The 27,705-nt window shown below is 42.5% G+C and overlaps 1 protein-coding gene across 1 annotated transcript; it reads left to right on the top strand.

Moving 5' to 3' along the window:
• The first annotated feature begins 547 nt into the window (after positions 1-547).
• LOC102306271 (amyloid-beta A4 precursor protein-binding family A member 1) lies at positions 548-27,679 on the top strand. The gene is made up of 13 exons (XM_014333397.2): positions 548-841; positions 6,764-8,690; positions 10,203-10,568; positions 11,493-11,532; positions 11,682-11,827; positions 21,244-21,276; positions 21,561-21,647; positions 21,931-22,131; positions 23,200-23,379; positions 24,927-25,139; positions 25,256-25,375; positions 25,516-25,656; positions 27,195-27,679. The coding sequence occupies exons 2-13, from the start codon at positions 6,840-6,842 to the stop codon at positions 27,264-27,266; spliced, it is 3,450 nt and encodes a 1,149-aa protein (XP_014188883.2). The 5' UTR covers positions 548-841; positions 6,764-6,839; the 3' UTR covers positions 27,267-27,679.
• Positions 27,680-27,705: the final 26 nt, after the last annotated feature.

The following is a 27,705-nucleotide window of genomic DNA, read 5'->3' on the forward strand; positions in this document are numbered from 1 at the left end:
TCGACCTCCCATTTCTTTCTAAAAAAAAAAAAAAATGCTGTTTTCTTGCTGGTAAATTTGCCAGTTTATTATTTTTTAAATAAAATTTCCATTATTTAACACGTGAATTTGCCAAGATTTTTTCCTTAAATTTGCTATTTTTTCCCCATTTTTTCTTATTAATTTGCAATTTCTTTCTAGAAAATTTGCTGTTCTTTTAGGCAAATTTGCCAATTTATTTCTCAAAAAAATGTCCATATTGTTGCGATAGCGCGTGTGTAAGTATTTTATTGTATTTTATTTTATTTCGTATTTTAGTCTTCAAAATTCAGATGTTTTGCTATTTCTTTTTTGTTATTATTTTACTTTATTTTGGTTTATGCATCGTGGAAAATCTGAAAACGCTCTATTAAAAAGAAGTTGGCCTTCAAATATATATATGTTACCTCTTTGTGTACCTGCGCAGGTTTCACAGGTGTTTTCTTTCTAACTGATGACACCGGGGAGCTCAACAGAAGGATAACAGCGACCCCTCCGACAGCCCGTGAGAGTGTGACGGTGCTGCAGAGCTGCAGGCTGCTGTCTGCTGATGGAGGAGGTGGGATGAGGCTGACTGAGCTCACGGCCGTAAAGAGCTGCTTGTGTCTGCACCACCGACATCAGCAGTGTTCATAAAGGCGCTTTGTGCATCGCTAATCCGCTCTGATGTCACGGTGCAGAAGGAGGGGCTGAGCTCTCTCTGTAATCCGAGCAAGTTGTGTCTGGAGGGACAAACCGAGCCGATCCGGGCGAGAACGCACAGACACAGGGGCGATGTACACTACGGCAGCCGAAGCCGGGCCTCTCCTCCACTGACATGCAGGTAAATGAGTAAATGTCACCTCCCGGAGCTGGTGTGATAGACGAGGAATCGTGGATTTCTGGTGGTTTTAGTGGGAATGTGAACGGGTCGTTTCCACTGATGGCGGATCTGACACCTGCGGAGGATGAATGTGGAGCGCGAGAGGGCAGAGAGGGAGGCTTTTAGACAGGTGACAGTTCGCTAAACGGTTTTATCTCCTTTCCACGAGCACGTCAGGAAATGTTTTAGAGATCGTGATGCAGTGAACGACTATAAAATATCCACAAAAAAAAAAAGAAAAACAAAACCCCACCAATGACCGTTTAGGAAATGGGAACTTTAACATTTCAACGATTCGAAGAAGCGGGCTGTAAGACTGGCTGATCATTTATAATGACAGTAGCAATCACAAAAGCAAAGACGGCGTTTGGTATTTTAACATCAAGGCCATGGGAGGGTATTTAAGAAACCGAGTGCGCCTTCAAAATAAAAGCTCATGGCAGCTTTATGGGTTAATCGTCTCCCAGAGGCTACATGTAATACAGTGCACGTAATGTCACGATTGATGCATCCCTGTATGGGCCATATGCTTGCTGAGTGGGTGTCTGTTTCTGTGGTGTGTGTGGGGGTGGGGGTGGGGGGATGAATCATACTAGAGAAAGATGAGGATAGGTGTACATACGTTTTCATCCATTGCTTTCTTTTTTTAATTTCCTTAAAGCATAATGTGAGAAAATATTAAAATTATGTATTAAAACCCTAAACTAGCTTAGGTTACTTCAGTTTACTGTTATGTAAGACAGCTAATCATGAGGAGACGATGGAACTGGGTTATGTTGGGCATTTTTTCTTTGAAATATGCAAATCAAATTTGTTTTTGGTTAGCTGCCTATGAACTAATCATAACTGAACAAAAATAACTAAAGTTGCTTTAAGTGTTACTGCAGTATTGAGTGTGCAGGCTTAAAAACCAATACAAGAAAGCCTGTAATTCCTGTAGTGGCCACTTGAGGCCAAGTGAGTCATCCCCATCGACTCCGATGTTAAAATGCTCAACTTTACACCATTAAAAGCATTTTTTAAAGCCTGGTGCGAAAACAGTTTTAGCTTCTATAAATGACGACTCTTCCAGGTGTATTCTGCAGTTAGGGGGTGGCCAGTTTGTTTGAAAGCTTCAGTTTTGATTAATGACATTGTTTGTTAACCTTGTACTAATTAGTAGATATGTAACTGTGCATTGCACCCTTACAGTTTATGAATACTAACTTGGCCTGATAACCTAACTACCTAGCTAGCTGATAACCAACAAAACACTTTCATGTCTTTGTCTTGTCTTCCTTCCCTCGCTCCCAAAAAAATGGCAGATGCCACCTCCCTGAGCCTGCTTTTGCCAGAGGTTTCTTCCTGTTAAAAGGGAGTTTTTCCCTCCCAATGTCACTTTCCTACAGAGTTACTTTTGCGAGATCTCGCAAACTTGAGATCTCAAAAGATCATCTTCATTTTTTTTTTCCTCCAATGGGAAGGTACGAACCCCTTCCCAAATGCCTGCTAATATAATATAATATAATATAATATAAATTGATTTTTGCTTTCTTTTTTAGTTTTTTATTACTTAATTAATTACTTATCTTTTCCATTTTGAGTGACTTTATTTTCACTGTGGGACTAATTAGCTGAGGTTAGCTTTGCTTAGCTTAGCTGTTAAAGGACTAAAAATCCATGATCAGACATAAGATCCACATTGAAATGTGAGTATAGTAGAACAACACACAGAAATTTCTTTTATCTGACGTTCTCCCTGATGGCGTTAAGCAGGTGCTGACGGTCCACCTCAAGTTTGTAAACGTGGCCAGGATTGTCCAAGTTTGTGCCAATAGTTGGATGTGTGAAATGGGATGCTAGTGTTTGTCACAGTTTCCTGATAGTTCATAGACTAAATGTTTAATCATGTAACATAATGACAGCAGCATTGATACTGAAATCAATTATTTGTTGGTTTAATTCTGCCTTTTAGCCCTGATGCATGCATAGAGTGTTAAATAGATTTAATCATTCAGGGCTTTGCTGGTATGTATAGTGTGTGTGGATGATTGTCAGTGAAAGGTCAGCGAGTTAATGGGTTAGTAAATCCCCCACCCGGCAGCTTTCACTGCAGCCTGACAGATGGAGGCGTGGCGCTCGCCTCTCAGCTTTGCATGCCCTGCCTGACTAACAGCAGTGCTGCCAGGGCCATCTGTGACCCAAGTCACCCCTTTCTCCCTGGACTCACCCAGCCGCTGCTATCCAGTTGTAAATTCCACTCAGAGTGGGACATTAGCCATGCTGGAGGTCCATCCTCGATCTTCCTGCTTCCCCTCCTGACAGTTGTGTTCTGTCCTCATGTTTCATCATCACCATTAACCTTTGCCCTCACCATCCAGCATATTCACATATTCGCTTTTGTGCCTTTAATTTACTTAACACCTTTACAGAGGTGGTGGTGTTATGAGACAGCTGTAATCCTTGTACCACCTTTTCACAGTTTATTATGACTGCTGCAAAGCCACTGACATTCATCAAAAGAGATGCAAATGACATGAAGATGAGAGGGGAAAAAAATAAGGATGCTTCAGAGGTTTTCCTGCATGTGAAAAATGTTGGCACCCACCAAAGACCTTGGCCTTTCACCAAAAAAAAATCACCAGGAATATGATTAAAACATATAAATATAATTTTTTCTGTTTATTAAATAGATAAAAAAAAATAACAGGAATATCAAAAGACTTTAATTAAGTATGGTCACATACTCTTTGCTTTAAGCATATGCAGACCAATCTTTGTTAAGTAAGTAGCTGAATGCTCCAGATTCTTGGTTTTCTAAAGCTGTATACAGATCAGTTTTTCCCTCAGTAGGTCTTTTGAAATTGCCTTAACAAAAAAAAAAAAAATAGCAGTAAGCATTCTCGATTGCTGCAAAATCCATTATATTTTTTTTTGTTTCTGCCTTGGTTTGTTGTAATACACATTAAGACGTTTACTGAGGTTTTGCTTTCACACAGGAAGGTTCATCCATTCATGAGGGAAGCAAAACAGTTTTCTGACTGTAGCGTCGTCAGCAGATTTATTAGCAGTGACGTGTTACGTTAGACTGGATAACTGAAATGGGATCAAGAGCTTCCTGTGTCTGTTTGTTAGGAATAAACGAAAAAATTAAGTCAAAGATGTTTGTGGGACACTTAACTAGCGAGCTGTGGGAAAGCTTCCAGAAACACCATGCATAAATAGACTTCCTGGATCCAGATGAAGTTGTGATTCTTTCTTTGACATCAAGATGATGTCTCCCAGTTTTTCTGTGAAGATGCATTGCTAAACGTCCCATTTTTCTAAATGTTACATTCATAAAGAATCCAACCAAAAAGTTCTGGATTGAGATCTAGATCCGGAAAGACTCCTCAAGTTAACGTCCTTAATTGGCTCCGCAAATGCTTCCAAAACTTTTTGAGGCATCATGCTTACAAGTGAACAGAGAAAGCAGTCGTGTCTGCATTTAGGTTTGCAACCCCACATTAACTATTTCCTCCATAAAGACGACCGCCCCTGTAGCCTTAATGATGTGTTTTGGCACCCCAGTTTATCAGTCAAAGCACAATTTGACAGCCGTTAGAATTTCTGGGTTTTTCCGAGCATAGCCGTAGTAAGCTGTACAGGAAGAGATCACCCTCACTAACTTCTTATGTACACCCAGTTATTTTGTTCTAGAAGCAAGTCCAAAATATCACAGAAACCACTCAGTTCAGAAAAAGAGAAACAAGGATTACGCCTAGTAGGTGTCCAAGGTGGAGAAGATACACACATACATAGCCAGTTCTGCAGAAGCGGGACTAATTTCCACAATATGAAAACCATCGAGGACATGATGTGTATCTGCAGATCATCTCTAGTACTGCAATAGCCCCTCCTGCTTGGCTCCTCAGTACAACCGTGTCTCTGTTTCTCAGATGTTATTTGCTCACATTTTTGAGTAAATATAGTAAAAAAAATAGTCATTTGGTTCAGATTACTGTCGTATTCTCCTATTTTAAGTTCTTCCTTGCATTGCTAAAGCCACAAGCCTTTATCCTCAGGTTTTTGTGCTTATGTTCAGGATAAATAAGAAAAAGGCTTTGAGGTGTTTATCTGCGTTCTTTAGCAATGAATGCAAAAAATGGAAGCCTTGGTTCACATATGCACGGCCAGCATTGGAAGACCTGAAAAAGTCCATAACCCCCGGAGGCCAAGTCAGCAAACAAGCGCGCCGATGGACTCTCTGATTGACCATTAGCTGCAGAGCTGTAAGAAGAAGCTAAAAAAGTTGTAATGTAACTCTAATGTATTTATAGATTCTTGTAATAAGTGAGGGCAGATCAGATACGAACCTTTTAAGATGCATCTGCGCTGGTCTTTATAAACTACACTGCAGTGTAGTTTATAAAGACTGTCCAGAACCAGTTTAATATTCTGAAACATGCTGCGAGGTGACGTTCGGGTGTCCTCTCTCAGCTTATTGACCTCAGAAGCCTGCGATACAAGATAAATGAGTGATTCCCCGGTAGCCTCGTCACATTAAATACATATCAAAAAGGGGCTTCTCCTTCACAGAGGGCATTTATTATTTAGATCACTCCCTTTTCCATTCTTCTCTGTCAGATCTTATCACGTAGCAAGAAAGAAGCCCCTCCTTGTCCCCCTGCCCTGCCTCCTCCTCTCCTTCTTCCTTCTCGTGTTTTCCACCCTGTGCCATCTGCCAGCTGCTGGCGGACGGACGGATGAACGGGGTGCAGATTAAAGTGCTCTGCATCCCAGAGGATTTGGATTTTGTTTTGTTTTTTTTGCTATTAGCAGTATAGTCCCTGCTTAGTGTGATATGCAATATTGCTGTTTTTTAAAGAGATGTTCGTTAGTCAATGGCATATAAACCTTCAAAAGACCTGGAAAATGTAAAGTAGCAGTCTACAATAATTTTAACTTAATGCTTTTGTAGTAAATGGTAAATGGCCTGCATTTGTATAGCGCTTTACTTAGTCCCTAAGGACCCCAAAGCGCTTCACACTACATTCAGTCATTCACACATTCACACACTGGTGATGGCAAGCTACATTGTAGCCACAGCCACCCTGGGGCGCACTGACAGAGGCGAGGCTGCCGGTCACTGGTGCCACCGGGCCCTCTGACCACCACCAGTAGGCAAACATGGGGTTAGTATCTTGCCCAAGGATATTTGGCAGTAAATAAAGTAAATAAAGACCAGTAATTAAAATATTGATTTGTGATGAAGCGCGTCGGCAGCTGGCACAGATCACAGTGGGAAATCAATCTAGATTCACGGTGACTGGCCTCCAGTTACTAGCAGCCTTATGTATTTTGGTACAGACAAGGTGTACCCGTGTCTGAAAAAGAGGTGATTGTTATCTGTGCTTGGCGATCTCGGGAGACATCATAGCTTTCATCTCAAGCTCATAAATCCTTCTGTAGCTCTTATTCTGGTTTAAACAATCAGACAAATGGGGTGAGTGGGACGTAGGTGTGTAAGTAATAAATAAACAGAGCTGCAGACTTATTTTCACACCTCTGCTACTGCACCATTGGATAAAGCAAAGTATAGCTTTCAAAAAGAGGTGGCCATGACTGAGGACACGGGTCCATCCGACGCTGAGAATGAGCCCCAGGCAGCAGAGACCTGCAGTGCAAACTAGGGGTGATCACCAAAGCCACCATTATTTTATTTTAGATGTTAGGCAAACATGTTAATGGCATCTGTGAGTCCTTATATCAACACAATGATTATTATTCTTTCACTTATCCGTTAGCAAAAGTTTTTATTTTAATATAATTTTTACCCCGTTTGTCTCAGGCTTCAAAGCCTTCATGTTTTATCCTTACCCTTTAATAATTTTCCTGCTTATGTCGTATCTCCATCTTTCCCAGGTTGTGCCCTGAGCTGGCTTTTCTTGGCAGTAAGAGGAGCATGTTCTGAAAATTGGACTCGAATCATACCCCAGCCATGAGCCACAAGTATCAGGGAGAGGCAACGGGGGAAGGCAGCGAGGAACACAAGGAGGTCTCGGGGCCTCCGAGGAGCAGGCAGCCCAATGGGACCACTGGAGACCCTCCTGTACGCCGGTCCTGGAGACCATGTCAGATGCTCAACCAGGATGGGGAACTGAATCCCCATCATCACCATCACCCTCCTCCTCACCATCACCACCACCATCACCACCACCACCCACCTGGAGGTCGTGGACCGCCTCGGCACCGCCGCCGGCCTCCATCAGGACAAGGGCAAGGGCAAAGTCAGCCTCTGAGTCCGGTCTCTGCCCCAGCTGCGGTTAGTCAGGATGCTGACCCACGTCCTGTCCAGCAACCCCGCGCTGCCGTCACTCGCTACCGCCGTCATGGTGACCCTAACCCCAGACTGAGAAGTCACAGACAGCGGCAGCCATTCAGAGAGGTTCAGGACTCCTCACCAGGTGTGGAAGAGAGAGAAGGTCCACTGCAGGTGCAGGTGCAGGAATCATCCACAGCTGATCCTGTAGTGGACCAATCACAGGACAGGGAATCTTCTCACCAGACTCCCATTGCTGTTGTTACACCCACCCACCTTGCATCTGGTGCTGCACCCCGTGAAGTACAGCTTGACACTCACAATGCTCCTCCTGATGATGCTGAAGAAGATCTCCAGGAGAGTAAAATGGAGTGTGAGCAGGAATCCGATCTTAAAGAGGATCATCGAAAGCAGGAGAAGGTAGGGGATGAAGATGGAGACCACCGCCCAGGAGAAGGTCACTCTGGCTGCGGGCATGATGAGAAAGCTGAGGAGTATGCTGAGAGGGTGGAGGAGGATGAAGAGAGAGTGATGGACAATGTGGAGGAGGATCCTTCAGCTCAGGGAAGTGAAATCACAGATCTCTGCTCTGACACGGAGAGTGCCGCCTCACTCAGTATGGATGGACCTCTCCACAGCCCGCCTCCACTTCACTCACCAACTCCCCCTTCCTCCCCTGATGTTCCAGCTTTCCCCCAGCTGGACCACTTCGGTGAGGACGCCAGTATGAGCCCTCTACCCGATAATGACCTGCCACCAGAAGAAGAGGAGGATGAGGATTGCTCTGAGTCATGCTCGTTGTCCCACTCCACTTCTTGCTCTGAATCTTATCCAAAAACCTATGCAGACTTTTATACAGAGTCCCACCAAAAGTCTTACTCAGAGCCGGTCTATGAGTCATACTCGGAGTCAAAACCCCATCCCAACTCTTTTCCCGAGCCGCTTAAGACCTCCTACCCTGAGCCAAACAGGGAACCTCGCAGGCAGGCCAGTCAGAGGACCGAGGCTAACAGGGGCCACCAAGAGTCTCGCCAAGAGCCCTTTACCCCCCACAGACAGGAGAATGTACAAAAAGGAGCTCTGCCCTCCCCCATCGAGGGCTCCCATCATGTCCCGAGGCAGGCCAGAGACCGGCGCTCACAGCGCTCCCCTCTGGATCGCTCTGTTGGCTGCCGGCTGCACCACTATGATGGTCAGTCTGATGGCGAGGGAGGCAGTGCCGATCAAAGCCCTGTCACTAAAAACCGCAGGCAGCCACCCAGACAGCCAGAAACCCAAGCCAAGACCCCTCCATCTGGGCTGAGCAGCTCAGGCGAGGCCCAGGATGAGCAGAATGCAGAAGGTGCAAAGGGCTCAGGCGACGCCATTAGCCTAGCGATTAAAGACATCAAAGAGGCGATTGAGGGGGTGAAGACGAAGACGATGCGCTCCCCGTACACACCTGACCAACCTGTGGAGCCGATCTGGGTGATGAGACAGGAGGTCAGCCCCACGGAGGATATGTACCCCCTGCAGACTACAGCTGGCCATGTTAGTATCCCTTCAGTTACTTTATTAATTTCACAACAGACTGAAAGATGCAGTTTGACTCAGGGGAGTAGATCAGTTTAGCCTTTTTATTTTCATGTTCCTCCTGTTTTGTTTTTCTACAGTGAGCAGGTTTCTCTCGTGATGGCAGCAGATAAATATAGAGGTCATTAAACAGAAACAGAACAGAAAGCTGAATCTTTTTAGGGATCAGCATTTTAAGTACAGGAAGCCATCCAACCGCACTATCACATGACAGTGCAGAGATATAGAAGACCTGCAGCTTCTTGGTTTTTGCCTCATTTTCTGTGATTTTTCAGGACTTTTTAACATCTCTACCGATTTTTTTAAAATTTATTTTCATGCTTCTTCTGTTTCATCTGTCGCATCTAATTTCATGTTTCACACATATTTTATCAGCTCTATACACATTTGATGCATTTTCGTGTCGTTATATGGTAGTCTTCAAATAGACTGTGAGCTACATACTACCAGGTGCACATAAAAAAAGCAATACTTGCAGAAACAATTTTATTTTCTTATTAATTTGATTACTATTCAAATATTTGAGAAACTTGAGCCAAGATGGAGAAACATATAAAGATCATTTCAAAGCAGTGATAGGTATTTGAAAAATGTATTTTAAAATATTATTATGTATTACTGCTGTTTATTTTCCACAGTGTTAAAGGGGATCTGCTGGGCTCAGTTCCACCTCTGTATTTTTGGACTCTGCTAGAGCAGCTTTGCATGATTCACAGTGCAAAATAATCCATATTCATGGTCCAGCCCCTCAGTTCATCTGCTGTCTGTCCAGTCATTATAGACATCTTTCTTCTGATTGGCTGCCCCTGATAAACAGAAAGTTTGAATAGTGCGTGGGTGGGGCTTTGTGCCTGAGATCACTATATATAGCAGGGATTTCAGACTCCTTTTAAATGACATAATTCATGCTACATACAGCAACACTTTGATGTTAAGTGGGCTGGACCAGTGAAACTACATGATTAATGTGTAAAATTATAGTAGTAGTTCTGGTAGTTTGCTGCCCAGACTGTCCTGTGAGTTTTTGTTAATTCTCAGAAAATGTTACAGTTTAAAAGTTTAAAAATTTTCCAGGCCAATATTGGCCCCTGGGGCCTTACTTTTGACACCCCTGATATAAGGGATATCTACTCCCACTAAATAGAACATTTGGTACTTACAGTATATAGGACTTTTAAACTCTTATCTGCTGAGCCACAATCGCACTGCACTCATTTTAACAACAAATTCCATAAATAAATAAAAAAACATAGTAGACTGTCTTTAGGGCTTGACTGATGTCATCAAGTGATTTTTCTGTGGAGCGCTGTACTGATAAAGTTTTTTTTTTTTTTTTATCCTTTCCAGTTAGCTTACATTGCTAGCTCTCATTTGATTTTATGGTACACGTATTAATGCTTCATCCTGACCCTTGTATCGAGTTGCAGTTTCACAGGGGTTTTTCCTGTTTCTCTTTTTCCCCTCCCACAGTCTTCTCCTCACTCACCCCCTGAGTCAGCTTCTGAGTCTCCAAGCTGCTACACCTCAGCTCCAGTTCGGGATCCGGTCAGTCCCCTGAGGGTTGATCACTCTTCTAGAGCACCCAATCCCCAAAGTTATCACACTGGACAGTCCCAGCACAACCATCACCACCACCTGCATCAACAAGGCCACCAGTCACAGCAGAGGGATGCCGCTAGGTCACCGCAGACATACACCCAGCCACAGCCGTACCCACACATGCCGCCTAATCAGCATCAACAGTGTCAACATCAGCAGCAGCAGCAGCTCCCCTCTCAACAGCCACAGACTCAAGCTCAGCAACAGTCACCTCCTCAGAAGCCATCTGTGCAGGAGGTGAGAGTTTAACTTACCAAAACGCAGCTTTTTGTTTTACCCAGTATTAAGTTTCTGTAGATAACAACCGACTGATATTTGGAATAAATGTCACATGAGAGTTTTATAAAAGTGGGTCATAATAAGGCTAAGAAATATCTTTGGGTGTTTGAAAAAGTGTTACAGCCTGTGCAGGTTTGTGGAAAAGGAGGGATAATATTCTGAGAAAAGGTCATATTAAAGTCATAGAATTATGAGAAAGGAAACTCGGTAATGCAGATAAAATGCAGATTTACAAGAAATAATCTCAGATTTATGGGGGAAAACTTGCCAATGTATGAGGTATAAAACTAAATGTATAAAATTGACATAAAGTAAACTTACAGATCTACTAGAAAAATGTTGCAAATTTATGAGAATAATTTACAAATGTAGGGGGAAAAAAACAGCCCACAAATTTACTTGAAAGACACTCCAACATCTAAGAGATTTAAAAAGTCACAAATTTACAAGAAATAAAGTAATTAACTAAAAAAAACGTACACAGTTGAGAGAGAGAAAAAAAACCCCTCACAAATCAAATAGATTAAAAAGTCACATATTTAAGACATAAACACACAAATTTGCTATAAGAAAGTTTGCAAATTTATGAATAAAAATTTACCAATAAGGAAAAAAAGGTTAAAAAAAAACTTCCAACATAGTTATAGAATATTGCTCTTATCTCTAGTTCTTTCCAGTAACATTCCTGCGACCCCTTAAATGAATCTAAAATGCCATCGTAGAAACACAGTAAGACTCTAGGGTGATGATAAATCTTGCAAAGGCCTGCATCTCTTATAAGGTGTTCATCTGAATGTGAATGAGTCGGTGGAGACCTGCAGCGTGTGAGGAGAAATAATAAATGTTGTTTTTTTTTTTTTTAAATTTCCTGCGCCTTCTCAGATTCGCAGATCTCTTCCACAGTTTCCCACGTTTGTAGACGGTGAGTGATAATCATATTTTTATTCTCAGCTGAACCTCTGTCTCATATTTTGTATTTCTCATATATCAGATATTTATTTGAAAGCACGTTAATGTACATATGCAGCGTTTATGTGTGTTTTTCTAACAAGTGCATCTTGTTAAATGCAGTCCCGGGACCGTGTGACCCTGAAGACCTTATTGATGGCATCATCTTTGCAGCAACCTACATGGGCTGCACCCACCTGCTGTCAGAGAGGACGCCCACAAAGAGCGCCCGCATGCAGCAGGCCCAAGAGGCCATGAGCAGAGTCCGAGTAAGAGCACGTTTCATTCTGTGTTCACATCACAGTGAAAGGATATGAACAGGAAAAAAAATGTGGCTTTCCCTTTGTAACTATTCTTTATGTAACAGATACCTGCTATTAAGGCCTACAGTGGGGCAAAAAAGTATTTAGTCAGCCACCGATTGTGCAAGTTCCCCCACTTAAAATGATGACAGAGGTCAGTAATTTGCACCAGAGGTACACTTCAACTGTGAGAGACAGAATGTGAAAAAAAAAATCCATGAATCCACATGGTAGGATTTGTAAAGAATTTATTCATAAATCAGGGTGGAAAATAAGTATTTGGTCAATAACAAAAATACAACTCAATACTTTGTAACATAACCTTTGTTGGCAATAACAGAGGTCAAACGTTTACTATAGGTCTTTACCAGGTTTGCACACACAGTAGCTGGTATTTTGGCCCATTCCTCCATGCAGATCTTCTCGAGAGCAGTGATGTTTTGGGGCTGTCGCCGAGCAACACGGACTTTCAACTCCCGCCACAGATTTTCTATGGGGTTGAGGTCTGGAGACTGGCTAGGCCACTCCAGGACTTTCAAATGCTTCTTACGGAGCCACTCCTTTGTTGCCCGGGCGGTGTGTTTTGGATCATTGTCATGTTGGAAGACCCAGCCTCGTTTCATCTTCAAAGTTCTCACTGATGGAAGGAGGTTTTGGCTCAAAATCTCACGATACATGGCCCCATTCATTCTGTCCTTAACACGGATCAGTCGTCCTGTCCCCTTGGCAGAAAAACAGCCCCATAGCATGATGTTTCCACCCCCATGCTTCACAGTAGGTATGGTGTTCTTGGGATGCAACTCAGTATTCTTCTTCCTCCAAACACGACGAGTTGAGTTTATACCAAAAAGTTCTACTTTGGTTTCATCTGACCACATGACATTCTCCCAATCCTCTGCTGTATCATCCATGTGCTCTCTGGCAAACTTCAGACGGGCCTGGACATGCACTGGCTTCAGCAGCGGAACACGTCTGGCACTGCGGGATTTGATTCCCTGCCGTTGTAGTGTGTTACTGATGGTGACCTTTGTTACTTTGGTCCCAGCTCTCTGCAGGTCATTCACCAGGTCCCCCCGTGTGGTTCTGGGATCTTTGCTCACCGTTCTCATGATCATTTTGACCCCACGGGATGAGATCTTGCGTGGAGCCCCAGATCGAGGGAGATTATCAGTGGTCTTGTATGTCTTCCATTTTCTGATGATTGCTCCCACAGTTGATTTTTTCACACCAAGCTGCTTGCCTATTGTAGATTCACTCTTCCCAGTCTGGTGCAGGTCTACAATACTTTTCCTGGTGTCCTTCGAAAGCTCTTTGGTCTTGGCCATGGCGGAGTTTGGAGTCTGACTGTTTGAGGCTGTGGACAGGTGTCTTTTATACAGATGATGAGTTCAAACAGGTGCCATTCATACAGGTAACGAGTGGGGGACAGAAAAGCTTCTTACAGAAGACGTTACAGGTCTGTGAGAGCCAGAGATTTTCCTTGTTTGAGGTGACCAAATACTTATTTTCCACCCTAATTTACGAATAAATTCTTTACAAATCCTACCATGTGAATTCATGGATTTTTTTTTTCACATTCTGTCTCTCACAGTTGAAGTGTACCTCTGGTGCAAATTACTGACCTCTGTCATCATTTTAAGTGGGGGAACTTGCACAATCGGTGGCTGACTAAATACTTTTTTGCCCCACTGTATCTAGTGTAAAATAAGACCATAGGGGTTTATATTTAAATAAAACCAGAAATGTCAAGATGTGAGTGAAAAACTCACAGATGGTGCAGTGGGTAACCACATATTTATTTGGTATTGGCTAACAATCACGGAGATCTTTTCCAGCTTCATAGAAATTGGACATGACCCTAAGGCAGACCTTCCCAAAGTGTGGGGCCCGTCCCCTAGGGGGGTGCAGAGCCATTGCAGGGGGGGGGGGCGGTATGAAAAGGGGAAAAAAAACAAAACCAACAACATTTGGACACTGCTAGCACGGGGCGCCTCCACAAATGCAAAGCAGGAGATGAAGCATAGCAGAATATGTTTCCAAACCAACTTCATTCTAAGCCAAAGACTAGAAAATATGGTGAAGCAAATCTTCCCTTTGGCTTCACCTGCACAAGTGCCGAGGTAGGTCTCCCCTGCAGAATTGGTTTTCCCTTCGTCGGGAGCAGCGCTGGGCTGTTCAAATCACAGACAAACAGTATCCCACATTCTTGATTTTTAGTTCACAAACACTTGTTGTAATGACTAACTACTCCTGACATTTTGGAGATGTTAGCTCTTTATACAGTAAAGTTACAGCGGGATACAAATAATATCAGGCTGATCCTGCCACGATTTGTTCCCCCTGTCTAAATCACAGACAAACAGCATCCCACAGCTGTTTATGTTTTTAAACCCATTTTGTACAGAGAGGCATTTTTTGAAAAATATATTGATAGCAATGTTGAATATTATTAAACAGGAAAAAACAACTACATGTAAAATAATCACACAGTGACGCCTCTGCCTTTGTAAATGGAGGGACAGTAACTGCGTGTGTATATGTAAGAGTGTAAAACCTGCAGATAGAGACAAAATACTGTTAATCTGACTATCTGTCATTCTGCCATTCAGCCTAATGTAATGTAATGTAATGATACCTTAATCAAGCCATGTAATAACAACATGTGCCAGAACATGCAAAAGTAACATGGCAAGGCTCAGACAGTGAATGGACTGATTCTTATATAATGCTTTTCTACTCTCCTTGATTACTCAAAGCGCTCTATACAACATGCCACATTCACCCAATCACTTCCTCTACACTGAGTGCTTCCTAACTACATTCATACAAATTCACATTCTTGAGATGCAGCCTGGAGGAGCCAGGGCTCAAACCACTAACCTTCCGATCAGTAGGTGACCTGCTCTACCTGCTGAGCTACAGCCACTCACTGGCAAAGATGAGTAAACCCTCACTAGGTTTTGGATAAAGTGTACACTCACAAACCTGCATTTGAAATGTTGGCTACCATAGCAGTATAGTATTGCAACATGGCATTTGGGTCTTCTAACTAAAATAGGAACATAAATAGTGCCATCATTGCCAGACCTGGCCCACATCTGGTTGACATACACTCTGCCATGACACCGGTCAGTCAGAAGTGCCAGCTTGATGCCAGATCCGGGCCAGACCTGTTTTCTTTGGGCCTGGGCCAGAATAAACCAAACCATAATCGAGTGTGGAGTTTACATGTTCTCCCTGTGTTTGTATGGGTTCTCTCTCCAACTTCCTCCCACATTCCAAAGATGTGGGGTTAGGTTAACTGGCAAATTGCCCATCGGAATGTTTGTATGTCTCTGTATTTTAGCCCTGTAACAGGTTGGCAACCTGTCCAGTGTGTGCCCTGCCTCAGACAGCTGGGATAGTCTCCAGCCTCTATGAGATGAGCAGAGCTTTGTAACATGGTGCTTTAGCCTGCTGGAAGCATCCATCAGACGGGAACCCTGTGATGATGAAGGTACTGACGTGGTTAGGTAGCCTGTGGCTTTAAACTCATCCTCCGGTATCCTCCACAGTTTTATACCACCGTTGCAGGCCTGGAGCACTGATACAAGGCAGGACAGACCCATGTTTTCATGTTGTTCACATCAAAGTTTAATCTGAACATTCAAATATTACTGCGGAATTGGAACTCGGCAAACCAGGAGATGTTTTTCTAATCTTCTGTCATCATCCGGTTTTAGAAACTGTTGCCTGAGTTTTCTGTTCTTATCTGACAGGAGAGTCACTCGGTGTGGTCTTCTGCTGCTGTAGCTCATCTACTTCAAGGTTTTGCGCTTTCATAAAGGTTATTCTGCTTGGTTGTGACCAGTGTCTATTTGAGTTAAGCATGTGCCTTCATATTGGCTTGAAGCACTTTACCGATTCTCCTCTGATCTCTGACGTCAACAAGGGATTTCCAGCCAGAGAACTGCCACTCACTGGATATTTTCTCTTTTGTGGACCATTCTCTGTAAACCCTGGAGATGGTCGTGTTGAAAAATTATCCACGCCACGTTCAAAGTCACTTAATCCACCTTTCCTCCCCATTCTGATGCTCAGTTTGACCTTTAGCGGTCCGTCTTGTTGCTGCCATGTGATTAGCTTCTTAGACATTTTTGTTAATGGCTAGTGTATCTAATAAAGTGGCCACTGAGTGTTTTTAAGTTATGGAGTGTGTGTGTTATCTTACTTAACAGACATCTGTGCATTCTCCTGTGTTTATCCGGTGACTGATGAACAAAAATGTGTCTTGAGTAAATTAATCCCCACTTATCACAGTCTGGGTGATATTTCCTTTGAGGTAAGGTCAACATGTCTTTGGGCGCCAAAATGTTTTACATGCTGGAAAAATAGACATCAAGGATTTCAGATATTAAAGCCACAGTGCCCTGATTCAGAGCTGCATTTTCTAATGTGCCTTGACGCATCATTGGAGATGGAACTGAGCTTTGCTGTGTATTTGGGTCTTTAAAGTCAGAAGCCCTCAGTGGGCAACACAGCAAAAAGTGTGTGTGTGTGTGTGTGTGTGTGTGTGTGCGCGTGTGTGTGCGCGTGTGTGTGCGCGTGTGTGTGCGCGTGTGTGTGCGCGTGTGCGTGCGTGCGCGCGCAGTGAATCAACCACAGATCACTGCTTCTGATCCAGAGCCGTACAGGCTTCCCCCCCCTCTGCAGTACTGGATGTTATATAAACTGTGCTATGAGGCTAGGAGACCTCACTTTATTCTTCAGTCACAGTATATGATGTCAAATGGGGATCACGCAAATGGGGACGTAATAAAAGGATAAGGAATAAGAGGATGTTAATTTAAATGTGACTTTTTGGTGTTACTGTAAACATGAGAAAAAAAACAGATCAGCCCTTTCTTTCTAATGCAGTCAGTTAAATGGAGGTGGTGTCGGGGAGGGAGGGAGTGAGATGGCATTCAAACGTAGAGCTATCTGAGTGTGAGAGATGAGTAGTGAGACGTGAGCTTTGTGAAGAAGTAAGTTGGAGGCAGGAGGAGGAAGACAGGAGCTGAGCCCGGCTCTGCGCTCCTCTCTGGATGGTTGACTGATAGTTGGGGGACGTCGCCTCTGTTAATGTCTGAGAAGCCTACAGAGAGGGAGAAGGTCAGAGACTGTGAGCTGATGATGGGGATGTATGAGTCCTTTTATTTGTTAGAATGGGAAAGAAAAAGAGAGACAGGCTTCTGTCTAGTAAGCTGGATGAGCTGACTGTAAGGATGCTAAATCTGATGCTGTGGCTTTTTTAAAACCTGTACAGCTCTCTGTAAAACTGACTTTGTTTTCGTGTGTGTGTGTGTGTGTGTGTGTGTGTGTGTGTGTGTGTGTGTGTGTGTGAGTGTGTGTGTGTGTGTGTGTGTGTGTGTGTGTGTGTGTGTGTGGTCTTCCAACCATGTCTATTTGCTCATGCAGTGAATACAGTAAGCGTTGATTCTACGGTGGCTTTATGCATTTAAGCTGCTCCAGCTACTGAAGAAAATGAACAGAACAGATATGAAAACTGACACTAGATCAACTTAATAGGTTCAGTGTCTGTAGCTGATAACAGTTTTGTTTTTGTTTGTTTTTTTGTGCTGTACATAATAATCTATAATATAATGTCTGATTAAAGAAGTCTTGAAAAATAAAATATCAAAAAAATGTGTACTAAAAAATGGAAATAACCTCACTGACATCACCTATGTGGTGTAGAAACTAAATATCTTGTCAACTATATGGTTGAAGCTTTTAACTATACAAAAAGGAGTCTATTAAATTAGGTATTGTTATATTTATTAGTTATCAAAAACAAGAACATTTTTTGATTTTTTTTTTTTTTAAAAACACCTTCTTTCAAAGGGAGCCTTTCAAATTGTATGTTCCTGCTGTTGTTGTTGTTGTTGTTGTTGTTGTTGTTGTTGTTGTTGTTGTTATTATTAATTGTGTTTATTTATTTGTTTGTTTATTTATTTTAATTATAGTAAAAGTTAAGCATAGAATCCACATGGGGACTGTTTACCAAAAATGAAATAGCTGAAGGATAACTTTACTAGTACATGCCCACACCACAGCAGTTCAGCATCTTTGTGCTGCTGTTGCTGTTCATGATGAAATGAAAATGATCATGAAAATGCTTTCATATGCTTTCATATGTTGTTATGGCTGCATAAATGCTAAAAATGAGTAGATTCAGCCTGTTGCTTGGTAGTTGCCAGGCAGCTTGATGGCGCCATCATGTACCGTGCATCATTAAACATCTGTGGATCAAAATTAGAGCCTCTTGTTATGATATCAAAATGAGATGATGCTTTTTTTTAAGGTGCCATTACAAACATTACAATTTTAGCCTGTTGGTAGGTGGTTACTAGGCAACACAATGGTGTCATAATATCTGATACTGACAGGAACCTTCAAGAAGCCTAAGAAATACCCATTTGCAGAGTTGGGTTTTGTACAAGGTGCTGGTAGACAAACAAACCGAGATTGCGTGTGTTATAGTAGAATAATAGTTATCAGTAAATAGAGTTTTTAATTCTTAAATATTGGTATATTGGTGTGTGTCGTATTTAATGGAGGGCTGGTTTGCAGCAGACAAAAAGAGGTTAAAGCTGCAGCAGCGCTTGTAGTGTGAAGTTTAACTTTATTATTTAATCAGCATTTCATCAGGGTGAGGATGACTCCTGGTTTTGTAATGAAGCTCTTCTTCATGCTGCACGTGTTGCTGGAGCTGTAACATCTTCAGACTTTATGTTCTTGTCTATACTCCTTGAAAGTGAAGTTAAGCTTCTACTCGGCTTCTAGTGACCAAAGCTGAACAAGGATGCTTTATTTGGTGAATGGTAAAAACACTTTTTAAAATGTAGTTATTTCACATGAAACATAAGACTCTAGATTTTATTTTCAGTCATCTTTTTTTTGCTGTAACCACAGCGCTAGTGCCAGTTACCTAACCTCTCATCCATTTGTGTCTAACATTTGAACAGTGCAATCACTTGTAATCTCTAGAAATAAACCGCTGTTGTTTCTGTGTGAGGCTGTCGTCCACATGCATGCTTAGTGTCTCCTAATTTAATGTGGGCAGAGGGAATTGTGGAAAATATCCCATACCAACTGTTGTGACTGTAACTGTGATTGGCAGCACGGTGGCTCGTGCACCAATTCTGGAGCACAAACAAGCCATGATATCAGTCATGATATTCCATTAAAATGATCAGAAATGGCACAAGAATTGACACATGAGCTGCAGTTTTCAGATTCACAAACATTTTTCTACTGTGAAATTTTAGTTTATAGATGCAGCTTTTCATGGCACTCTCCTGTACAAATATGGTTTCCTATGGCTACAAATAATCAACACAGCGGCAAAATGTGGAGTCCACAAAGTAATGGCTGATGTTAGGGTGGATATGTTTACTTTCACATCTTTTTCAGAGTTAAATAGATGAATGGTCTGTTTGAGTGTTGAGTGAAGTTCTTCAGAGTTCACCATAGCACTGCAACAGCAGCAACTGGATGTTGTAAATGATTTTATGATTTCTCACTGTGGAGTCATCTCTATGCTCGTCCTGTTAGAACTCAGTGCAGCATTTAACGTTGTTAATGACAATATTTTACTACAGAGAGTAGAACACACATTGGTATTAAAGGAAGTGCACTGCAATTGTTTGACTCATATCTGTATTTATTTGTATTTATTTATTTATTGTCATTGTCAGAGAACAATGAAATTACATTTGGGGCTTCCGTACAACCCGTAAATAAAATAATGAAGAAAATAATAAATACCCCTTAAAACCCAAGTGTAAATATTTAACCCAGTGTGACTCCAGTGCAATAAGACAATCCTTAGCAACAACATGAGAACATGACAAGTAAACATGAGAACCTGACAAGTAAGTTCAGTGCTATTAAGAAGTTGGATATGGTTATTGTCCGTGAGAGGGGGGCAGAGAGTTCAGGAGCCTCACAGCCTGTGGATACAGGCTGTTGGCCAGTCTGGATGTTCTGGCCTGTATAGACCTGTACCTTCTCCCTGAGGGCAGCAGGTGGAAAAGGTGGCGCGCAGGGTGATGTTGGTCCCGCAGAATACTGTGCACCCTTCTCAGACAGTGAGTGGGGAAGATATTACTGATCTCTGGCAGACTTATTCCAATAATTCTGCCAGCTTCTTTCACCACCCGCTGGAGTGCTTGCTGATCGGCCTTGGTGCAGCTGGGGAACCACACTAGAAATCCATACGTCAGAACGCTGCTGATGGCACAGTTGTAGAAGTTGTATCTGTCTTATTGGTTTCAATTTGTTTAGGTAAGTGGGAAGTCTTCTTCATATACAACAGTTAATAATGGAGTTCCACAGGGTTATGTGCTGGGCCCAGTACATTTTTACATTATACATGCGTCCCTTTGGTAATATTAAGAGAAAAACATGCATACATTTTCACTGCACCCAGCATTATTAGTCATGAAACCAAATGACACAAATCAGTTAGTTAAACTATAACCATCTCTTAAAAACATAAACACCTGGATGACCTCTAACTTCTAAATTCAGACAAAGCTGAGGTTATTGTACTCGGCCCTAAAAAACATTCCTTTTTGATAAAGGATATTGTTAGGGCTGGATCAGGTGACCCTGAACCTTCCTTTGGTTAGTTTCTTCTATATTGTATTTAATCATTAGCAATCAATGAACTCTGACTCTCTCTCCCACAGTGTGTCTTTTGTACTGAACTCACCCCCAGGTGCTCACGGCAGCAGGGCACCCCTCCCTGAGTCTGGTTCTGCTGGAGGTTTCTTCCTATTAAAACAGTTTTTCCTTCCCACTGAGGCAACTGTTGGTGTAAATTGATGCTATATAATTGAATTGGACGGAAATAAAGGTTACACAAACTGGATAACATATTAGAGCCACATTTATTTTTGTTTAAGCTAAATCAACTGTAGTCTGAGTCCACATAAACACAATGAGCCTTCTGATTTCGCAGACTAAATCCTTGTTCTCTAAAGGGGATCAGACAGCATTTGGAAACCTCGAGTTGTGATGAGGCATCTGCTGCAAACACATGAGGTCGCTCGTCTTTCTTCAGGGTCGTTTGTGTCACACTGATGCAGAGAACACTTTTGATAATGTTTGCTGCAAACGCCTCTGGCATCCCACTGTTGTCAAATGTGATAGACAGTAACATCACTGCCCTCTCTCTCACACACACAAGCACACGCAACATACCCCTTTAAGGTTCTTGTGTCCCTTGATTTGGCATTTGGAATAGAGGCAGTCTACAGTGCATGATCCGGTTAGTTTTTGTGTTTGTCCACCTTTTCCTCAAATCACCGCTGCCTTGATTTGTATTTCTGAATCGCTGTTCTTTCTGATCACTGCAGGCAGCTCAGAAACAGGCGAAGAACAGGAAGAAGGTGAGTTTGTTTTTCATTCTGCTTATCTGTGATTGCAATGCATTATGCAGAATTTGTGGCCAAGGATGACGACAGAGGAGAATGGCCATGCACGCTTCAATTGTCTCCGTCTTGTTCATTTGTTGAGTGCAGATTAGACCAGACGTGACTGTTTGCTTTTGTCAATCTCATGAGCAGCTGTTAGATTTGGAGGTTCTGGACAATCGTGACGCCCGCTCTACTCTCTTTGCTGCTCTCTATCAACCTGTTGCCTCCTCTGTTCACTTCTTTTCTCGGCTATGCAGAGCCCCGACGACGAGGCTCCATCCACTGCTGAGGTTGATCTATTCATGTCCACACAAAGGATCAAGGTCCTCAATGCTGACACTCAGGTATAAACATAACATATATTATTTTGTTTTATATCAACACCACAAAATTACAAATTTCCCTTGCAACACTTTCCATACTTCTATTAAAACCTTTAGTATATTAGCAGCTACCACATCATATTCATCATTTAAAGCTCACGTTATCTGTGGTGTACCGCAAGGTTCAATTTTAGGTCCTTTGTTTTTTATTTATTTGGTTAAACTAGATTTGATTTATTATTCATTTTATTTTTATTATGCAGGGCCTGTATTTACAAGTGACTCATGTATTTGTCGTTACCAGGAGTGTTTAATGGACCTGCCCCTGAGGACAATCTCCTACATAGCTGACATTGGTAACATGGTGGTCCTAATGGCCCGAGGGAAGATGGTCCGGTCCCGCAGCGCACAGGAAAACCTGGACAGCACAGCAGAGCAAACCACCATAACCCAAGATGACAGAAGACTGTACAGAATGATCTGCCACGTCTTCGAGTCTGAGGATGTGAGTTACTAGTGGTTTTTTTTCAATGATTAAAACAGTGGTCCTCAAAATCTGATTTTATTCAACTTGATCACCTTTTTATTTTTAGGGTGTAGGGTCTTTTTCGCTTTTGATGTAGGGCAGACCATAAAAGTTATCTAAGTAATCTACTGCAGGATATCTGCCTCTTAAGTCTGAAAACATGTTAGATTAAATTTCCCCTAAAACAGCTGTAAAGAGTGTTAAATAGCTGTAAAAGTCTTTGAAATGTAATTGTAATTTAGTATATCAATGGGTCATCGCATTTTGCCTTAAATTTGGTCTGATTCTGCATTGTCTTCTTGCTGTACAATGGTATTTGTCTCTCCATTAGGAGCTCCAATATGAACTTTTATTGAGAACAATTTAATTCTCATCTTATGTGTTTCTGGTGCTTTTGTGTTAAGTTAGCCTAACCATAGCTCTGCACCAAAATATGGTATTATAACCCTTAGACATCTACTAGCTAGGTAACCTACTGCTAACTCATAAATCCTTCAGGCTTGGACACCTTGAAGAACTTCCATACTGATTATTTCTTCAGAATTTCATAAACTCTCAGTGGCACGTCAAATTTGGCTTGCCTTTTATGAGCTGAAGTAGCATTTAAGGGAACCCCAGGGTTCAACACCAAAGCACTGATCTTCCGATTGGTAGAAAGCCCACTTTACCTCCTGAGCCACAGCTATACTCAGAAATGGAAAGAAACAGAAACAGAAATCTGATTGGATAAATAACACTAAAATAGCTCTAAAGGGGAGAGTTATTTATAGTTTGCAGTTTAAATCTGCTTCCATTGTTTCTAAAAGCACAACTGATGTCAGCCTTAACCTGAGAAGAAAGAAAATATTTGTATTTCATAAAGGACCGATCCAATATTAATTATGGACAAAATTAAAAACTAAAAAGTGGGAGAGCTTAAAAATTCTATACGTTCTTTTAGGATTTGGTTTTAGAGTAAAATGTTATTTTTAGGTGGAGAATGTCTTTAAAGGTACAGCTGTAGTGTAGCTTGTTTCTTATTATCCGTGATTGATCTCTTTCTCTCAGGCTCAGCTCATCGCTCAGTCCATCGGTCAGTCCTTCAGCGTCGCCTACCAGGAGTTCCTCAGGGCCAACGGCATCGACCCCGAGGACCTGAGCCAGAGGGAGTACAGTGACCTGCTCAACACTCAGGACATGTACAACGACGACCTCATCCACTTCTCCAAGTCGGAGAACTGCAGAGACGTAAGTCAGCCAGCAGGTGGCGGCACAGTCGGGAGGTTTTAATCATCATCGACAGGGACACGTCTGCATTCGCAAGATAAAAATATTCCACTCTGCATATGGATGAATCTTTCAGATAAAAATAGCAACACATCTCTTTAATTCAGGTCAGGCTATTAATGTTTTTCCTGCTCATTGTGTTGTTAGTTTGCCTCGCAGTGCTGTTACATGAGCATCTGGTTTAGGAGTCACAGCTGCATGACAGTTGTACTGAGAGATGACATTTTAATAAAAAGAGCAAACTCCTAACCTCAGTATAAAGGTGAATTTGTGATGCTCGACCTGTTCTGACCTCGGAGCCTCCTCCCTGCTCTCGCTGCCTGCTGTCATCTCACATTTTTCAGAGTTGTGTGGTTGGCGGCGAGAAGCCCGAACTGGGAGGACTGTGGTAGATTTGGATTGGTGAAGGTGACTGTTGATATGTGTCCAACGTGTCTCTGTAAGGTTCTTTTTCTTTGGTGCGATTCACATCTTAGTTTGATATGAAGTCCACAATAAAGACAGAGGGGACGCTTTTAATCAAAACCTGCAGGAAGTTTTATTTGACTGTATCCGCCCTCCATGCACATATGTGGAAAGGATAACGGTTGAGAGCAACTGCAAATTTCCCAGCATCAGTGAAAACAGACGTATCTGTTTATGGTGTTGTTGTGAAGCACTTTGGTATACCCTTGGTTTTAAATGTGCTATACAAATAAACTTGTATTGTATTGCATCATTAGTTAAGTCAGAAACAGCATGAGGAGTACGAAATGGATGACATGAATTGAAGGTGGGCTGCAAAGTGGCTTGCAGAAGCAGCAGATTAAATGTTACATCCTGTTTGAGATTATCCAATCCAGTGTTCAGGTGGATGTTAGCTGAGCTCACAGACTGAAGCCAGTGCTGAAGTGCCATAAACCTGCATTCATATCTAGTGGCCAGCAGGGGGCGGCCAGTTATAGGGAGGTCTATGGGATAAGTCTTAAGTCTTTCTTTAAGCACTTTCTTGAGAATTTTGTGGTCTCAGTTGCACATTCAGGTCTTACTGAACACAACGGGATGTTAATTTTGTAATTTATGGCACACACTAGGGTAAAAATTAGGATAAAGCACTGTATATTTTACAGTGTGATTGAGAAATGGGTGTGCTCCTTCACTTTTCAGACACACCTCACATTTGGATTTAAAGCACTAAGACGTCCATCTTGAGGCTTCATTAACACATACAGCTATGCATATATACGTTCTATATCTGAGTTTGATGCCACAGCTACTAAATTGCCTAAAAACACTGTAGTCATTCATTATCCAAGTCATCTGGCTGTTTGTTTGGCACGATGTCAGACTAACAAAGATCCGCTACCTTATGTGGCTGAGAGCTCTCGGAAGCCTGAGCCCCTCCTCACAGAGTTATAGCAGATATCCGACAAGATTTGTTCTACTAGAATCCCCAAAATGCAACTTTGAAGCTGTAAATGAACATTATTTGGTATCTTTAAAGAAACTAAGGTCATATTCACGTTCAGGTTTACATCGAGAAGCAAAAAGGCGAGATCCTCGGCGTGGTGATCGTGGAGTCTGGCTGGGGGTCAATCCTCCCCACAGTGATAATCGCTAGCATGATGCACGCCGGCCCAGCGGAGAAGTCTGGCCGACTCAACATCGGAGATCAGATCATGACCATAAATGGTACAAGCTTGGTGGGTTTACCTCTCAGCACCTGCCAGAGCATCATCAAGGTACGCTGCTGCTCTCTCTTTTCCACCTTTCATCTTTTTTGAAACCCCTTACAAGCAGAAGGGGTTCTTAAATGTTTGCTGGATCTGTCTCATATGTCTGCTTGCTGTTTCCCCAGGGTCTCAAGTCTCAGTCCAGGATCAAGATGAACATTGTCAGGTGCCCTCCCGTTACCATGGTGCTTATTCGCAGGCCGGATCTCCGATACCAGCTAGGCTTCAGTGTCCAGAATGGCATAGTGAGTATCTGGAGCTACTGAAACTCACTCGCAGCTGCAGGGAACAAATTAAATGAATTGTCCTTCTTGTCAAATTCTTAGATTTGGTATCGGCTGTGTCCCCACTAAGCCAAATCCCTCTGTGTTTCCTTCCTGTGCAGATCTGCAGTCTGATGAGAGGCGGTATCGCTGAGAGAGGTGGCGTCCGCGTCGGTCACCGCATCATCGAGATCAACAGCCAGAGCGTCGTGGCGACTCCTCACGAGAAGATTGTTCAGATCCTGTCCAATGCCATGGGAGAGGTAAATACTCAAAATGGCCACATATGTTCTTTTATTTACCTCAGCAGCAAAAAACATGTTTGAGACATATCCTAAAATATCTTTAACATGTAAATTCCCGTTTTATAGGCCTTCTTGATTTATTATTGAAACTGTCTCAAAATCAGCCTCAGTTCCATCAGGAAAACAGCTGCAGCTGAAAGACTTGCTTCAGTGAATGCCTTCCCTCCTGCATCAATATTTCACATTAAAAGCCTTTTTACGGCTTTAAAGCTGTAATCCCAGGGTTCTTTGTGCAGCACAGCACCATTTCACTTTAAAGGAGACGCTTTATTGTCATTTTCAGCTCCACATTTAAAGTCTTGCCTTTACTAGGGCAGCTTTGCATGACTTACAGTTGAAAATAATCCTTCCATTATATTATATGGGTGGGTCACGCCATGAAAAATCAATCAGTCCATTCCACCTGGTCCTAAGTTTTGCCTCCTCACTATGAATATGAGATCATTCCAGATTTCCTCACCCTGTCCCTAACACTGAGCCCATCCTACGGGTGAGACTTATTTCAGCCCCATGAATTCTCAACCTTACTCTTTCAGTCATTACCCAGATCTTCACAGGTGGCTATAACTGAGGGTCAAAACTTGGATGGACAGCTCAGCTCTCGGTTCAGCACAACAGTCCAGTGCAGTAGGTGCACAACCAAGGCTCTGCCTTCCCATCACTCATGTATAAGACATAAGTGGTGTATTCATGAGCTTTAAGTGTTTGGCGGCCAGGCCTGGAGGTGGTGGTCCCAGATTCCACTTCCACGAGTGGTTATGCAGTGCCAAGACTTACGTTTCATTAGGACTTCCTTAGTCTAGCCCCTCCCCAGGGACCAGTTTACCGTAGGAGACCCTCTCAGACGCCAAGACCAGAAGTACACTTAAACACCACAATTGGGTAGTTATTCAACAGGGTAGCCTTCTGTAATAAAATATTTTTCAAATGAGCGATCATGGCTCAAGAGTTGGCAGTTCATCTTGTAATCAGAAGATTGCCGGTTCAAACCCCGGCTCTGACAGTCTCGGTCGTTGTGTCCTTGGACAAGACACTTCACCTGTTACCTCCTGGTGGTGGTCAGAGGGCCCGGTGGCGCCAGTGTCCGGCACTCTCGCCTCTGTCAGTGCGCCCCAGGGCAGCTGTAGCTAAAATGTAGCTTGCCATCACCAATGTGTGGATGACTGAGTGTAGTGTAAACCGCTTTGGGGTCCTTAGGGACCAAGTAAAAGCGCTATACAAATACAGGCCATTTACCATTTATTGCCTTCCAGTGGAGAAAATTCACACTGATTAATCAACTCTGGGCCCTGAAGAAGGTAAACGTTTGCATTCACTGAAACAAAGTACATCCCTGGTTGATACTGGCCTAAACTGTGTCACAGTTTAACACAAACAAATGATGTGACAACATCTTTAAAAAAGAAGCTATTGTAATTTTCTACAAAAAGTTATTCTTGCAGGTTCATTTAAGGAGAGTTTAGTTTGTTCATTGCACTTTTTCCTTTCTGCTCCAGATCCACATGAAGACGATGCCTGCAGCCATGTACCGTCTGCTGACAGCACAGGAACAACCTGTCTACATCTGAACACACACGTCTCGCTTGACACATCACTCCCGCCTGTCTCCGTTTTAAATCCCTTTTATCCCTCCTCTCCCTTCCCTGTTTGATATCACTTGACTTGCCTTAATCTGTACAGTTGACTGTCATGTAAACATGTACATCTCCAGTGTGACAGCAGAAGGCAGATTATCTCACTAGGCCGAGTGTTAATGTGACGTTTTATGTTTGACCAAAGAGAAATTTGGGATTTTCTTGTGTATATTTAGGTGGAGAACAGAGCCAATATTAGCTTTGGTTTGAATAGCTGTATAATCTCTGAATGTACTCTAATCATGTTGGACCTATAAAATGTCAGGGTGACACAAAAAGAGTTTAAAGCTGAAGTTGTAAAGGTTGCATGTATAATTCTGCAGAATAAACTAAAGGAAAAGGCAGCAGTCTGTGACGTTTGGTTTATTTTTGT

Source organism: Haplochromis burtoni, unplaced genomic scaffold (assembly GCF_018398535.1).
Source record: "Haplochromis burtoni strain Fernald_Lab_line unplaced genomic scaffold, NCSU_Asbu1 Contig_51, whole genome shotgun sequence".
Lineage (NCBI taxonomy): Eukaryota > Metazoa > Chordata > Actinopteri > Cichliformes > Cichlidae > Haplochromis > Haplochromis burtoni.